The following is a 16585-nucleotide window of genomic DNA, read 5'->3' on the forward strand; positions in this document are numbered from 1 at the left end:
AATATGTGGGTGTCGAATTAGACAAAATGTTTCAAATAGAAAAATTCGTATTTTAAACGATTTTTTTATTGTCTTGAGCTTGAGGTTTTAATGTTTCCTTTGCTTTACGTCTGATGTTGAGTTCCTAACACACCTGGTAAAACATTGTGTTGATGCGTAACACTCTTTAATATATTGTTTTTTACTCTATTCCGAGTTTTAAGGTAACGTTGTAACTCTGAACGATATCATTCTGGAATATTATCAACTGAAGTTGTCTTCAGAAAAAAAAATGTGTAACATTACCTTACCATCAATTGACGTTGTTGCAACCTAGAGTGTGAACAAAACATTTATGGAGATTTCAAAGTACGAGAGATATATTTGACATCAAATTTGACGGCATACTAACAATTGCAAGTTCTGTCATAGTCGTCTGATTCAATAGTCAATCGTTTCGAATACGTTGAAATATCTCAAGCACTCAATAAATATGTAAACAAATAATGCAATGTGTACACACATCTAAGAGAAACTTACAAAAACTCAAAATATATGATATTTTTTTATCTTGTTGGCGTGTTTCCTTAGATAGCAAAGGTTGTGGATCTGGTCTCCTAAATGTTTGGCGTAATACCTTATAATCATTGCATTTGTTCTCCTAAATTTCGGTTGTAACAGTTTTAAATCATTTAGAATGAGAATGGAAATTGGGAATGTGCCAAAGAGACAACAACCCGACCATGAAAAAGACACCAGCAGAAGGTCACCAACAGGTCTTCAATGTAGCGAGAAATTGTCGCACCCGGAGGCGTCCTTAAGCTGTCCCCTTAACAAATGTATACTAGTTCAGTCAAACTGAACGCCACACTAAACTCCAAATTGTACACAAGAAACTAAACTTAAAAAGTGTATCTTTAATAAATGTAACAAACATCACTGAAATCAGTATATCAAATTTTTTTCAAAGGCTTTGGCTTTAGAAATATTGGCAGCAAAGATCCAAAAATAGAATGTCGTATTTAATCGGACTACACCGTGGTGTGACGTAATGGAAATAGTTGTTGATTGCGACATTGTACTACTCGCAATAGTTGAGAGAGAAAAAAACTAGTCTACATGCTGTACTTTGCATTGAAATGTTACTTTATAATTAGCGTTATTCACTTTTTGAAAAACACTGTGGGATTCAAACTCAATCTACCATTCAATATATGTATATAGCTTTTTGTATACCTGCCAAATCAATTATTTCACACAATATATAAAAAGAACTTACAATAATTTTTTCCACATTTGATTAAAATGAGTTACAGCTTGAGTCGATAATACTAATACTAATGTGATTGTCACCTGAAATAAACCAAAACACAACATTAATACAAATACTACTGAATTTTTTTTTTTCATTTATACATATATATTAAAAAAATAAAATTTGCTTTACGTTAGATTTCTTACCAGATTGTTATATCATGTACAATATTCCCTTTGTGACATTTGGACCAAAAGAGCATGCATATGGCTAGCAATTCCTGTTGAACAGAAGACACTGTATTTGTTATCACTTTTATTTGATGTCATTTTAATACACGAGTTCTTTTCAATAACTGATTATTCAATGCCTGAGTCCATGACCATCACGAGATTTGTACATCGATGAATTGTTCTCGCCCTTATTTAAGAATTGAATGCATCTTTTTGTAACTTCATTAGGGTGTTGAAGCGTTGACCGAAGTACATTTTGTATGAAGCGCGGAAGCAATTGACTAAGGAACAACGCGAGATGTGCAGTTAGCCAATCAGAATAACGTATTATAATGAAACATACATCTTATGTAATTATTAATCCAATGCAAGAACATGTGTCTGGAGTAAGTTTTCTCAGGAACACTGAAGAATGTTTAAGAACAAGTACGCTGCAGTTGAAAGTTTGAAATATATTTTACAATAATCCCCTAATAAAATTATATTTCTATCATAAGAAGACGAATCATATTCTTAACAAAATCTTTAGAAAGAAAAAAAAGAACAAAGACATTATTTTAAGTGTCAACAATATGTTATTTTATAATTTTCATTAAATCAAATTGTATAATTTGTAGCAAATACATATAAATGTAAAAAAAATCATTATCACTCAAAACCTGAGATAGAAATCTGATGAAAAGCAAAGTGAAGCCACTGAAGAATCAGAAATTAGATCAGTGTTTCGACAGGGTAGGCAATTGACCATCCTCAAATTATTGCTCCTTTTAAGTAATAGATTGAATTTCGTTGAAACAAATAGCCCTTAACAATTGGTACATTAATTTGTAATTTCAGAACCATTAGATGATTAAAAAAAGACTATAATAAACTAAAATACTACATTGCATTAGGTGTCAAACAATTACCAATACATTTTACTTTCCCGTTCTTCTAAATCATTATTAAGGCCTTGAATCATAGATATTAGTGCAGACAGGTTTCTAATAATGAAAAATTTATTAGCAATTCGGCTGTCAAACACATCCAAAACGTACATAATATCTGCTTTAGGATGACATATTATGATATCATGTATTATTTAGGTTAAACTAGGTCAATTACTTGTAGAACAAATTTGGATTACGGCAATGATTAAATATCCGTTTTGCATAAAGGCTACAAATATGGAACATAGTATGCAAAAATTGTGTTCTTCAACTGGGTCGTGTTTTTCAATTGGCCACCGGGAAGTCCCGAGTCGACCAAATGGGTGCTTGCATTACAAAATACCAATATCATTCATGAATTATTAGCATGCATCAAAAGTCTTTTAAAATATTCCAGTCAGCAAAAAACTTCTATACGATGCGGAAATAGTTATCAAAGGTACCAGGATTATAATTTAATACCCAAGACGTGCGTTTCGTCTACATAAGACTCATCAGTGACGCCCACATATAAATAGTTATAAAGCCAAAAAGTATAAAGTTGAGAGCATTGAGGAGCCAAAATTCCAAAAAGTCCTCCTTGGATATGAAAATCCTTAGTTTTTCGAAGTATTCCAACTTTTGTAACAAGAAATTCATGAAACAATCTTTTTCTTTTTAAAGCTTAAATCATAGTTTTCGCTAATATTTGGGAAGACATTTGGGGAATATGGGGGAGACCTTAAAACAACAAAGAGTTCTAAATTGTGAAGTTGATATCATACCTAAATTGTACGGGCCGTTATTAGATATTCGGTCCACATATCTTCCTTATTTTATAAATTCAAACCCGTTTCCTTCACAATAACGTGACCTACCGAATAAGACTTATTACCGGGTTGTATTAACATGATCAACTCGACGGGTGCCATATGTGGAGCAAAATATGCTCACCCTTCCAGAGCAGCTTAGATCATTCCCGGTTTTTGTTTTGTTTTGTTGTTTAGCCTTCATATTTCAATGTTGTGCTTTGTGTTTTATTTTTTGTCTGTTTTTCTTTTTCCTTTTTTCCCATGGTGTTGTCAGATTATTTTTGATCGATTTGTGAGTTTGAATATCCCTCTGGTATCATTCGCCCTTGTTTGAATGTCTTTTGATTTTAAGATGGATAGAAAAAGAGATGATTTAAAAACAAATTTAAATTTGAAATGCTAACACATACGTGTTCTTAGTTTAAAATGTATGTGATAAGACTTAATGAAAAACTATCTGAAACTAAAACTTCAAATTAATATGGGACGTACAAATGACTATATGAATAGACCATACCTTTCTATGGTAGCGTAGTATCAAGGCAATTAAATATCAGATTGTGTGCATTATGTCAGTATTGGCAATACTTGTCACAACATTGTTCGTTTGAATTAAGTCATTAAAGAACACAAAAGAGCATTTTATAGAGAATAACTGAATGCAATCAATGATATGGCAATTAAAAGATAAAAATAATTCGAACGGTTAGTAGACCACCCTTCAATCATTGAACCGGAATTAGACGTCCAATCGAAAGTTTTCTATCAAATAACATTACTAATAACATTAGTTAACGGAATAAACGCTTTATACATTTCGCGCTTTGAAATTCTTTTACTGAATAACATTTACCATGAATCTTTTAACTTAAATAGTTGATAGAAAGGGGTGTACCAATACGTATATTAGTTTGTAGCTTTATTCGAAAAAAAGATCTTGACAGGATAGCCAAATTCATCCTAAGGTGGTATGGGTGTCTTCCTTCATTTTGGATTGTACGCAAAACAGAGAACCAAAGGTCAAGATTTTCTGTCAACTTAGCCAAATGTGATGCAGGAATGTATTTATTTAATAAGAATTTTCATTTAAAAGAACAAATTTATAAGAATATAACTTATAAATATTAACATTTTTGCAAATGTTAATTATTATTGTTTGTTTTTAAAAAAAAATTCAAATTGGCATTTGAAGGGGAGGTAACTCTAAAACAGAGCATTTTCTGAAGGATTCTACATGGAATTTTCCTATTTCGTATTTAAGCCGGAAAAAACGTACGATGACCCTATCTTTTCTTTTGATATTCTTATAGCATTGTCTGAAAGCTATCTTTTCCTTAAGTATTTAACAATTCTATCATTTTGTTTCGTTTCTAATCACAAAATGGTGTTTTTTCCTGTATAATCCATCCAAAATGTGTCATTTTGTCACATCCTGTAGCTTGAGAAAAAACGCGGTGACCTATCATTTTTATTATATTTTTCAACATATACCAATAGATAATTCGTTTTGGCAAAGTATGAACAAATTCTATCATTTCTATTTCAGACCCCCGTACCACCTTAAGTTCACTTTGCATGAGGGACTTGAAATCTTAGTTTGTTTATATCATTTTATTCTTTCATTTGACATTATAATCTTTGCACGTTATACATCATGGCAGTACAACCTTAAAGGTAACCATCATGTGCTATTAATTGATATGAAAAAATATAACAGGCATTTTGTATAAATGTGCCTGTCCCAAGTCAGGAGCCTGCAATTCAGTAGTTGTCTTTTGTTATGTGTTACATATTTGTTTTTCGTTATTTTTTTATATATACATTATGCCGTTAGTTTTCTCGTTTGAATTGTTTTACATTGTCATTTCGGGGCCTTTTATATCTGCGGTATGGGCTTTGATCATTGCTCATTGTTGAAGGCCGTACGGTGACCTATTGTTGTTAATTTCTGTGTTATTTTTGTCTCTTGTGGAGAGTTGTCTCATTGGCAATCATACCACATCATCTATTTTTTTTTATATAAATCCGAAGTGATTTTTTTGGTCTACATTCATTCGGAATGCTAAAACCGTTAAATTTGCCGAAGCAAACATTTTTTTATCGAACCTCGTTTTTTAATTTATGATAAGTACAATTCTATTTTGATATATGTGCCAAATAAACGCTATAATTGAACTCGAACGCCTCTTTAATTATTGAACATGACAAGTAAACAATACAAATATAGAATGTTGTATCAAACCGTTTCTCTGCATGAATATAAATGTTCAGTTTCTAATTTTAGCACATACAAATGCTATATATCACACGTATATAAATACAAAGTAATTTAACAAATGTCAATTTAAACATGTTCGTCCAGGTACAGATTACGCTGGAATGTAAACACGTGTAATCGCATGAACTCGAAACGTAATTAGCCAAGTGCTTCAAAGAGATTATAATCGCCTACTACACCTGCATTTTTATGATTGTTTGGTGTTATAATTATCAATCATAATTTAGAAATGCTAGCATTAGTTTGTTTTTTTTAATTTACGGATCAAATTACAACTCCTCATTTAAGAGGTTTTTCTTGGTATATTTTCATCAATATCGCTTATACGGATATATGTCAAAGCCAAAAATGTATAAATTTATAAATTGTTCAGGAACTTTTATTACTAAAAATACCCAAAACGTACAGCTTTATTCCGAAAAGGGCAAAAAAAAACGGAAAAAAAAGTTACTTAAAATCAAATATTTCTTTTGTATTTCATCAAGAAAATTCATCATATTTAAGAACAACACCAAAAACGGACTATAGTTTGGGCTTTTTAAGTAGTCTATTTATTTGACCCTTCATTTTTTTAAACAGGGATATTGGTGTGCAATAAACTTATGTAATAGACAAATAGCAATCATACTACTTTTTTTTTCATAATAAGTAAAATGAAAAACAAAATCTATCATTCAATCAAGTTAAATCAATCAATTAAAGAAAGTAAAATCATTACTGAACAAAACGGTCGATATCAAATTACCAGACATATATTGAAACTTATTATATATAGATGCCATATTATTGAAATGAGAAAATTAATTAATTACGCTATTTTTGGTGTCGTCCTTATTTAGATGTGTGATGTGATAACTAATTTTTTTTCCAGGGCGGGATCAGATATTGTCAAATATATTGATATATTGATCAATTCAGTAAAGCTAGGTGTGGAAAGCATTACCATTCAAAGTCTTGATTAATTAATTACAAATGTCTGAGATTTTTAATGATTGTATGCATATGGAAGTAAAAGTCATGAAAGGTATTAAGACATACAAATGTATGTAAAGGTTCTTTTGTTAACTAAAACATATGTGGGTCAAGTATACGAGAATAAATAAAAAAGACTACAATTTTTACAACCATGTCTTAAAAAAGTCTCTTTCATGAATTTGATAAAACGTGTATTTCGCATCAAGCTTTTTTACAGTAGTATGATATCAGAACTGAAAAAATAGGGATTTATAAATTTTTTTTTTTATTTGCATTAATATACTTATTGATGATAGTTGTAAGGATACTATTCTTGTTCCATCGCGGCATTTTGTCATTACCATTACATTTATTTATGCAAATTGGGATATGTGATATGATTGCCAATGATATAACCATCCTGTTGAAGATCGCATAGTGACCCTTGCATTTGATTGATTTGTCGCTGTGTTGCAGTTTATTTGGCGTTCTTCCGACTAAAATTGGATCAAAATTTTCTATACGTACCTTCTTTTCTGTCCAATTTTAGTTTCTGGTGCATTGCATAAGTTGTAATCTGTTTATCATTTTAAAGCAAAACAATGTTACACTGAGTTTAAGATTGGCAACATTTCAGTTTGTTCAGTTTCTTTTTGATCATAATGACAATGTTCACAAAAGACATCACATAAATGTAAATATCATCTCAACCATAATCTACTAATCCTGTTCGCTATAAAAAGATTGGCAGAGAGAAAAGAATTTGTAAATTGTGTTGTTTGAATCCAATTGAAGACAAAATTCGTCCTCCGATGGCAAATCAAACAATCGAAGAACAACTATGCAATAATCCCACATATTCAGGTAAAACAAATAGATTCTTTTGTGTGAACATGCAATAAAATTACTATTTCACAATAACTGGGGCTTTGATTTGTTTTGAATAAAAATCAAGGTTACTATACGTAAATGTAATAGGCCCTTCATTTTGGCATGTAATTGATATGATACACTATTCGTAGACGTTTTACTCTCATCTATTACGAGAAATATAAAAAAAGCTGGCATTATCTTATACTCCACTTAAAGTAAGTTGGCTAAGGAGTTCGCTCGTTTTGATTTTTTTTAAATTTTGTCTGATATTCGGAATGCTGTGCTTTTATACATATAGTGCTAATAAATATATTTGTCAGCTAGCCCCTTCATGCTAACCCCTACTTTTCTTTTCATAAATGTATTGCATACAGTTTGGAAAGATATATGTGAAAATCTTATAAAATCCTGTTATTTTGTAAAAGTGCAATTAGGATAAATCTAGAGAAAATCGATGGCATATATCTTGAAAACAAGCACATGGACCTTTGAATTTTATTTTCTAATTTTAGTTCCTTATTTCATATAATTTCGGTTTATAGCAGTACTTTAAAAGCTTGTTTATTTTAAAACAGAGTAAAGAATATCCTTAATACAAAACCACATACAAAACTTCAGTCAAACTCGAGTGACCTGAGGTATAGAATAATAAATTTATAATCAAGGGGAAAATCGAACAGGTGAAAAAACAAATTACTTTTATGGGTTATTCATGTCATATATATTTTACGTTTGTCGAAACTTCTGTTATCTTGTCAGGTGTTGATTCGATGTAGGTATGTTCTACGTGAGGATCTACATGAGCCCTTTTACAGAACTTTTATCGATAAATCATTCACTGATGTCTCTGTAAAAACAATATATATCTGACTTTCCGTTTACATTTATAGGAATGTGTTTCTACACTTGAAAATTACGCACGAAAACACTGCTAATTTTGCCTATGTCCATATACCCTAATTTTTGACATTTTTACCCATCACCTATTTCTGTTTTTCTAGTAAACATATTGTTGGCAATATAATGGAATTTATGCAACTGTCGTACAAGTGAGAGATTTAGCCAGCCATAACACAAGCTTCTGATTTTACAATTTGATAAGGAACTTTCCGCCTAGAATTTTCCTATTTTCTAGTTTGGTCTGTTTGTTATTATACAGTTCAAGTACTTTGACTTTGCTTATTAATAAGATTGTACATGGAACTTTGATTATTGTTGAAGGCCGTACTATGACCTATACATGAGTTATTAATTTGACCAATGTATAGGAGTTATATTTGGCAATCACATCAATTATATTTAATTTTATACTTAAATGGTAGTACTGATACAATACATCCAACTATATATCAATTATAAAAGTACAATAATTTGTCAATAGAACATTTTTATAAGTCATGTGAATGAAGTATATTAAGAAGTAGATTTTAAAAAAATGTTAGCATTTTGTTTTTGTAAAAGATAAGTCTGTGTACTTGTTTGTGATTCAGAAAGGGAAAAAAATGTTGCGGGAGTTTTAATATAAAGTGTAATTGAAATATATTAATGATAATATGTACCATTAACTATAAAATCAAAATATTTCAAGAAAAACGAATGTCTATGAGATGAATATGAAAAATGAGAAATATATTGCTATGATCGGTAAATGGATAGAAAAAAGAGCAGCTCATTTATAAATGTATTTTTCTTATTTCAGAATAGATTGCAAAACTCAGTGTTATATTGTTGATAATCAGACGAGTATGTTTGTTAGAGTGAAAAGGGTTTGAATTTTTGTAGTATTTTGCTCAATCACTTTGTAAATATATTATACATGATAAATGTATGAAATAAATGATTACTTAAAATAAATTGGCAAAACATATATATTTAGGAATATCAGCAGAACGACAAGAATACGTAACTTATATGACATTTATGAAGTTCTGTTGTAAGTCAAATAAAAGATTAATTAAACGAAATTTGTCAATAGAGATAGAAATATTTCAATATTTTCAAATACTAGAAAGGTTAATGTAAATTGGTCCTATAAAAAGGAAATTAGGTTCGAAAATCTTAAATGCTATTACAGAAAATCAAATCATCATTCTTCAAAGGAAGGCAAATAAAATATGTACTCTAGTGTAGTATTTAAAAGTCAAAATGATAAGTACGCATACAACGAAATAATAACAGATGAATTAGGTTCATTTAACTTCCTTTTAAAGATAAATATAAATTAAAGCGACAGAAGTTTATCCATGTTCAAATCTTATAAATCGACAAAGGAGGCAATTTAATGTAACAACCAAAACATAAGGGAATCACAAACGGAGAGATACTAGTTGCATCATCTCCTTCTTCGCATGCACCACCAGTCATGTAAATCAGCAGTTTGTGAAAATGTCACCATAGGGAATTAGACACAATAAGTTTAATTCAAAATGTCTTATTAAATATAAACAAACATGCAAACATAAAATACATCTCCTTTTGCTTCAAATCTTTTACCAGAACATAAAACAAACATTTTTATGTGGCTAGATACATAAAAGCTCCATACCGATATTCAAAATAAGCATACTCAGTTTAAAAAAAATACATAAAAAAACGAACTCCGGGGGAAATTCAACACGGAACTAGCTAACTAACCCTCTCACTTGTATGACAGTCGCATCAGATTCCATAGTATTGACCACGTTGTTTGATCAAAACAAACCGACATAATAGGTGTAGTTGTCAATAATTGGGATAAAACGGTCAACGTGTTATATTCCTAACCACTATCAAAACATAAAAAAGATACACTAATGGGCATATAGACAAAGCAAATTATCAAAAATGATAGACTAGAATACAAAAAATAACCACAGCACAAAGGAATACACAAATGAAGAGAGAAAAGACAGAGGTCTCATTTGTACTTCAAACACATCGGAAGGGGATGCATCGCAATAGTAAACATGTCTTGGAATTTTTATTATGAAGTGTAAGGGACAAATTATTGATAATTTGTATCATTTAAAAGAAATTCAAAACCAATGCCAGTAAGCATGAATCTATAAACCAAAGAACCATGGGAATAACACATTAGTAAACATTTTTCAATAGATAATTTATACCGAAGCATATTATCCTTTTTATAAACTTTTCTACTTCGTTGTTCTTTATGAAACAAAGCAGTTGTTAAATATAAATCATACACAGGTGTTAATAATCATAAAATACTTTTGTAGAATAGATAATCGTACTGTTCTTTAAATTTTGTTTTAAATATCAATAAATTGTTTGAATAATGACTTTTACGGTAAAAGTCATCGATCATTTAACAGTAAAATGTAAATAATTAAAAATTAAATTAAGCCATATTTTTTTTTTTAAATTTAAATTAATATTAGTATAAAGTTTATGTGTTTTAAAATGTTGAAATCATGTTGTCAATTGTTTCTTAAAGAATCTGTTGATCAATCGATGAGTTATCCTCCGACTGATTTGACCGTACATGAGTGTTGCTATACCTGATATAGATATAACATTATAAGAATATGTGATAGTCGCGCCAATGATCAGTATTTGTTGCATAAAGAAAAAAACATCGTAAAAACCGCCAAGTCATATTATTTACCAAAAAACTGCCACTATTCATTGTAATATATGAACAACAATAAGCCATGTAATATTTGTCAGATGTTCATATTTTTATTAATAAATTACGTGTGTGGGATAAGTAAGAAATAAACAAACAAAGTTTTTTTATTCATTACTATATAGTTTAACACTTTCGTTTTGTACTTACATATAAAATATGACATCTCAAATCGCGATCAACGACTTTTGTGGTATAAATATGTATATGTTATATATGATAAATATAACCGCATAGTTATTACATGCACGTTTTATTGCCAGACTAAAATAAAGTCTATGTAATTTCCTAAAAGGTATTATGTTACAATTTTTTTACGCTTTTTATGTGTTGCTAATTGATTACAAAAAGTTGATTTTATTTGTTTTATGTTCTTACATTGTTATTGTGCATCCGTCTTTACTCTTCGTTTGTAATTTCTAATGTTTAAGAAAAACCGTATGATGATTTAATTTATTATTCGTGTATTTTCATAAATATTACATGATATTATCTCTAAAAATAACAAAATATAATATTTCATAACTGTTTTAAGTTTATAATTGACATCCTTTGTTTTCCTTTATTTGAAGGTAAAATAGAAATGACATAACGTCTATGCGGAAATTTTAAAAGTTTTTGTTTGCGTCTTATTAAACAAAACAAATGCCATAATTTTTTATAATATACCTTAACATTTTAAAACCACCTACATCATTAATTAGATGCTTCAAATTAATATATTTTTGAACATTCATGAACATTGTTCTATTTTTTGTGTTGATATAAGTGAGGGACGAAAGATACCAAAGGGACAGTCAAACTCATAAACTTAAATAAAACTGACATCGCCATGGCTAAAAATGAAAAAGACAAACAGAAAAACAATAGTAAACATGACACAACATAGAAAACTAAAGAATAAACATCACGAACCCCACCAAAAACTAGGGGTGATCTCAGGTGCTCCGGAAGGGTAAGCAGGTATAAACTATTTCTCAAAAAAGCGACTTAAAATTAGCTATCAATATTATATGGTTTTGCACTGCACTAATGCAAAGATAGATTCAATTTATCGGCGAATCAAATATTTTTTTAAGTTGCATTAATAATGGAGAACAGTAGCACTCTAAGAATATATATCAAACTGGTACAATCGAGTAGCTTAAACATGTACTAAGGCGAAAATGCATCCATGTTCATTCTATTTTGATTAGGAGGTAAAATGAGACATCAAGTTTCCAAAAAACACATGATTTTTTGTAATGAGAGAGAATGTTTTGAAGGCAAAATATCGATTTAGGTGTTTTAAACGCCGTTAGAAAAAATGTTTCCCTTAATTTAGCCATGGCGTTGTCAGTTTGTTTTAGATTTATGAGTTTGACTGTCCCTTTGGTATCTTTCGTCCCTCTTTTATTTGACCTAATCCAAATCATACTGTTTTGCAATAAATCTTGCAAATAACTTAGTTTAATATATGATGCAAATCTGTCACACGCTTTGTACATGTTGTATGCACTTTTAATGAAGCTATATTGAATGTGCTCTATATCCGCTTCAGCCTGACATGTTTAAAGGTATTCAATCATACCAAATCATTTCATTTTTATGAATACTTTCTATGAATATGAATCATATGTACTGCACAAATTCAAACTTATACATTTTTATTCAGGGGATAGCTGAAGAACGCCTCCAGGTGTAGGAGTTTCTCGCTGCATTGAAGACCCATTAGTGGTCTTCGGCAGTTGTCGGCACTTTGATCGTATAGTTGTCTCTTTGACACGTTCCCTATTTCCATTCTCATTTTTCAGCACAAATTAAAAAAATACAGCTAAATGAACTAAATAATCACTGAGATATATAGCTGTAAGGACAATTTGAATATCTTAAATACCATTATAGTCGTTTAATCTGTTATTTTACAGTTATATGTATTTCCCGATTGCAACATTTTGACTGAGTATGAATTCGCATGACGGGTGATGCACTTATTCCAGGAGACCTTTGCTTTATCGGTACGTTTCGTCCCTTTCCATTTCCTTCAGTGTTTGTCTATTTCCATAAATCGTCGACTCGTTATCGATTGTAGAGATTTGAACATCGATTACATTCCGTCGCCTTTATTCACCTACATCTTTCTATGGCGGATCGGAGAGTACAAAATATGAAGAACAGCACAAACTTGTTTGTAAGACAATTACTAGTCGAAAATTTCTTTTAAACGTCATTCATAATTCATATTGAAATGACGGGAACGTCATGATTCACACGCTAGTAAACATTCTTTTATTAGACCGTTGGTTTTCCCGTTTGAATGGTTTTACACTAGTAATTTTGGGGCCCTTTATAGCTTGTTGTTCGGTGTGAGCCAAGGCTCCGTGTTGAAGGCCGTACTTTAACCTATAATGGTTTAATTTTTGAATTGTTATTTGGATGGAGAGTTGTCTCATTGGCACTCACACCACATCTTCCTATATCTATTTGAAAACATATAAGAGTAAAATCCTTCGAGATCCATGTATCTATTTATGTCGTCTGTGTTTCCGTGTTGTTGTCAAAGTGCATTGAACAATTGCATGTTAATTAACAACCTCAAAACAAACTTGACCTTTCATTTAACCTTCACAGATGTAAAAATATACAGAAAGTTTGATTTCTTTAATGGTTTACATAAAGATATTTAAATGAAGCATAATGTGCATTTACAGAAAAAAAGTATAACAAAAGTACAAAACTCCAAGGAATTTCAAAAAGCGGAAGTCCATATAAATTAATACAAACAAACGTTACACTTTATGGAACAACTTAAAAATAACTGTCAAGTCCCTGACTTAGTACAGGAATTTGCAAAAGGAAATAATGAGTTAATATAAAAAAAAAGAAGTGGTATGATTGCCAATGAGACAACTATCCCCAAAAGTCCAAATGAAACAAAAAATAACAACGTTAGGTCACCGTACGGCCTTCAACAATGAGCAAAGCCGCATAGTTAACATGTTTTTTTTTTGCTAGCTTTAACTCTCAAGTCAGTTCCTGATCATAACCTGTTTATGCTGTGTTTTGTGTACGGTTGTTTGTCTGTTAGTCTTTTTCTTTTTTAGACATGACGTTGTCAGGTTTTTTTACGACTTTAAATTGAATGTCTGTTTTTTTTTCTCTCTATAAGCAAAGATTTGTTGACATTGGAGGCACTTCACTTTCACTAGACTGGAGTAAAGACAAATAAATGAAATACTTACTATTCGGATTATATGACATCCCGCCATCTTGTCTGATCCACAATATTCTATATACTTTTGGTAGATCTAAGATATACTTTCAATAAACCTATAAGAAGAAATAGCAAAACAATGAATCAACGACAACAAGTCGATCTGTCAAAACTGCGTGATGATTACAGTATAAATTTTGTGCGATACATATCAAATTATTGTTTTATTATAAAATAATGTGGTAAATGCATAAGAAAAAAATTAATTAATCGTTAGCTATAAAACAATAGTGGCTTTTTCGTGAAAGGGTGCATACTTCTAGATTTTAAATAATTAAATCATTTAGGTAGGAAAAAAAGTATTGTTTATTATTATAAATCATTTATTTGATTTTGTAGGATGATTGGGCAAATTGAAAATAAGTGTTTTGTGGTTTGATAAAACAGATTATTAGTGAATCTAATAGATGAAAGGAGAGATGTTGTGCAATAATTTTTTTTTCACCTTTTTTTTAAAGGGCAGTAACTTTTATTTTATATAATGCGGGTGAATCAAAAGCTGGATATTAGATAAATGAGAAAATTTGTTTTGACAGTTATGAAATAAATAAGTCTTTAAAAAAAAGAGAAGAATGAAGCCATATTTAAACGATCAGTTGAATGAAACTAAGTCTAAAGAAAATCGAAAAAGGTAATGCACAGCTAAATTATAACAAATAAATATGCACTTCACATGAAAAAATCAGATAACAGTCTTTCAATAAATCTTAAAATTCGATAACGAAAAGACTTCAGAACAGTGAAGACTTTGACCACATCTTTAAAGTCTTTTTAAATCGCAAAATAGTCAAAGCATACAAAAGGTTTCTTCAAAAAGGTAGGTCGATAGTAATAAAATTAATGGTACCAATTTTCTTGCACCAGATGCGCATTTCGACAAAACAGGTCTCTTCAGTGATGCTCGTGGTCAAAATATGACAATACCATGAAAAACAATGATGAAAACGCCATTAATTTACGATAAATAATTAGTTCTTTTAATCTACAATTATCAGTTTTATTACAATAAATATCATTATCTAACTATAATATCATGTGGTTATGGTAAATATCAATGTGGTCCTCAATGCTCTTCAACTTCGTACTTTATTTGGCCTTTATTTGAATTATACAAGAGGAAATTCTTCTTTTTCTGGTTAGACATTTCAACCCACATACAAAAAATGCGCGAAAATTAGATGGTAATTCTAATAGTGTTCCTTTTATAATGTTCATAATTCATCCAAAAGCTTACAGTTATGAAGAATCAATAACGGTGATAACATCCATGACATACAAGTGTTTTATGAATTATGGAATAAAAATTGACTATAAGAGAGTTTGCTAACAAAATACAATACATTTATATATTTTAAAGGTCATTGTAATAAATTTCCACTCATAATATTTGGAATACAAGATAAATACTAGCAATATCAATAAATACTAGCTATAAAAACAAGGCCCTAATTTAAGAAACCTTCTTCGCACTATTATTTATCATAAGTACAGCAAATTGCTCATACCTAACGATAAACATTCTTCAGAAGTTTGTGAAACTAAAGCCAGGTAAGAATATTTCATATGCCATTAACACTGCGTTTGTTAATGACGATTTTTCGTTTCATAATGTGAAGACAACTTATTACTTAGCTGTAGCGGGTCAAACATACGAAATATAAGTGTTCCAGATGCGTTCATATTTGTTTAATTTGTATTATGAAACTTAATATCCCTTTCTCGCTAATACTCTAACCAAATACGACTTTCTCCAGAAAGTCTCCCACGCAACGGATGACACTAGTCAAGCAACTAGAAAGCTATAGATTCGATATAAAGTTTAGAAACTAAGTGTTTTTAATATAAATATTTTGAATAAGAAATCTTTTTTATCAATACATGTAAAACATATATAAGTGTTCAAAATACTAGCAGATTTTCTTACCTTAATAATTCACAAATTTCCGATGTTTATCATAAAGTTAAGGAAAAAATTTATTTAATAACTATAACTTTTGAATGAACGTGTAATTTTATTTTTTTAACAAACAATACACGTTATCATGGTAATGCAGATCAAGTAATGAAACGATGGAAAACAATGGTCAAAATAAAGGTTAAAGACTTTTATATACTAGGTAACACAACAGATGACATCACAAAGAATATGAACCAATAACGTAGACATTTGCTTTGAAACTGGAGTATTTGTACTTCCGTGAGGGATTGCAGGCAACCATAATTACATAATCTGACTGAAAACATTAGCTTAAAAATTATAAAGATGTCAACCGGAAGTAAAAAAATGAATACGTCTGTCAAAAATATCTAATATTAATATTTTACTGGCGGTGATTCAGTCATGTTTTAGAACAATCCATGCTCTCAATTAGACATTTCTTCTTCAAAATATGACGCAACATACGCACAATT

The 16585-nt window shown here is 30.1% G+C and overlaps 1 protein-coding gene across 3 annotated transcripts in view; it reads right to left on the minus strand.

Moving 5' to 3' along the window:
* LOC134694847 (uncharacterized) overlaps positions 1–16585 on the minus strand; it is a 49281-nt gene that overhangs the window by 17455 nt on the left and 15241 nt on the right. For all 3 annotated transcript variants that reach the window (XM_063555927.1, XM_063555926.1, XM_063555924.1), the window contains exons 2-3: positions 14142–14229; positions 1259–1332 (exon numbers count right to left, since the gene is read on the minus strand). In XM_063555927.1, coding sequence (XP_063411997.1) covers positions 1259–1332; positions 14142–14168 — 101 coding nt within the window. In that variant the 5' untranslated portion in view covers positions 14169–14229. The remainder of the gene's footprint in view (positions 1–1258; positions 1333–14141; positions 14230–16585) is intronic.

This window comes from Mytilus trossulus, chromosome 13, assembly GCF_036588685.1.
Source record: "Mytilus trossulus isolate FHL-02 chromosome 13, PNRI_Mtr1.1.1.hap1, whole genome shotgun sequence".
Classification (NCBI taxonomy): Eukaryota; Metazoa; Mollusca; class Bivalvia; order Mytilida; family Mytilidae; genus Mytilus; species Mytilus trossulus.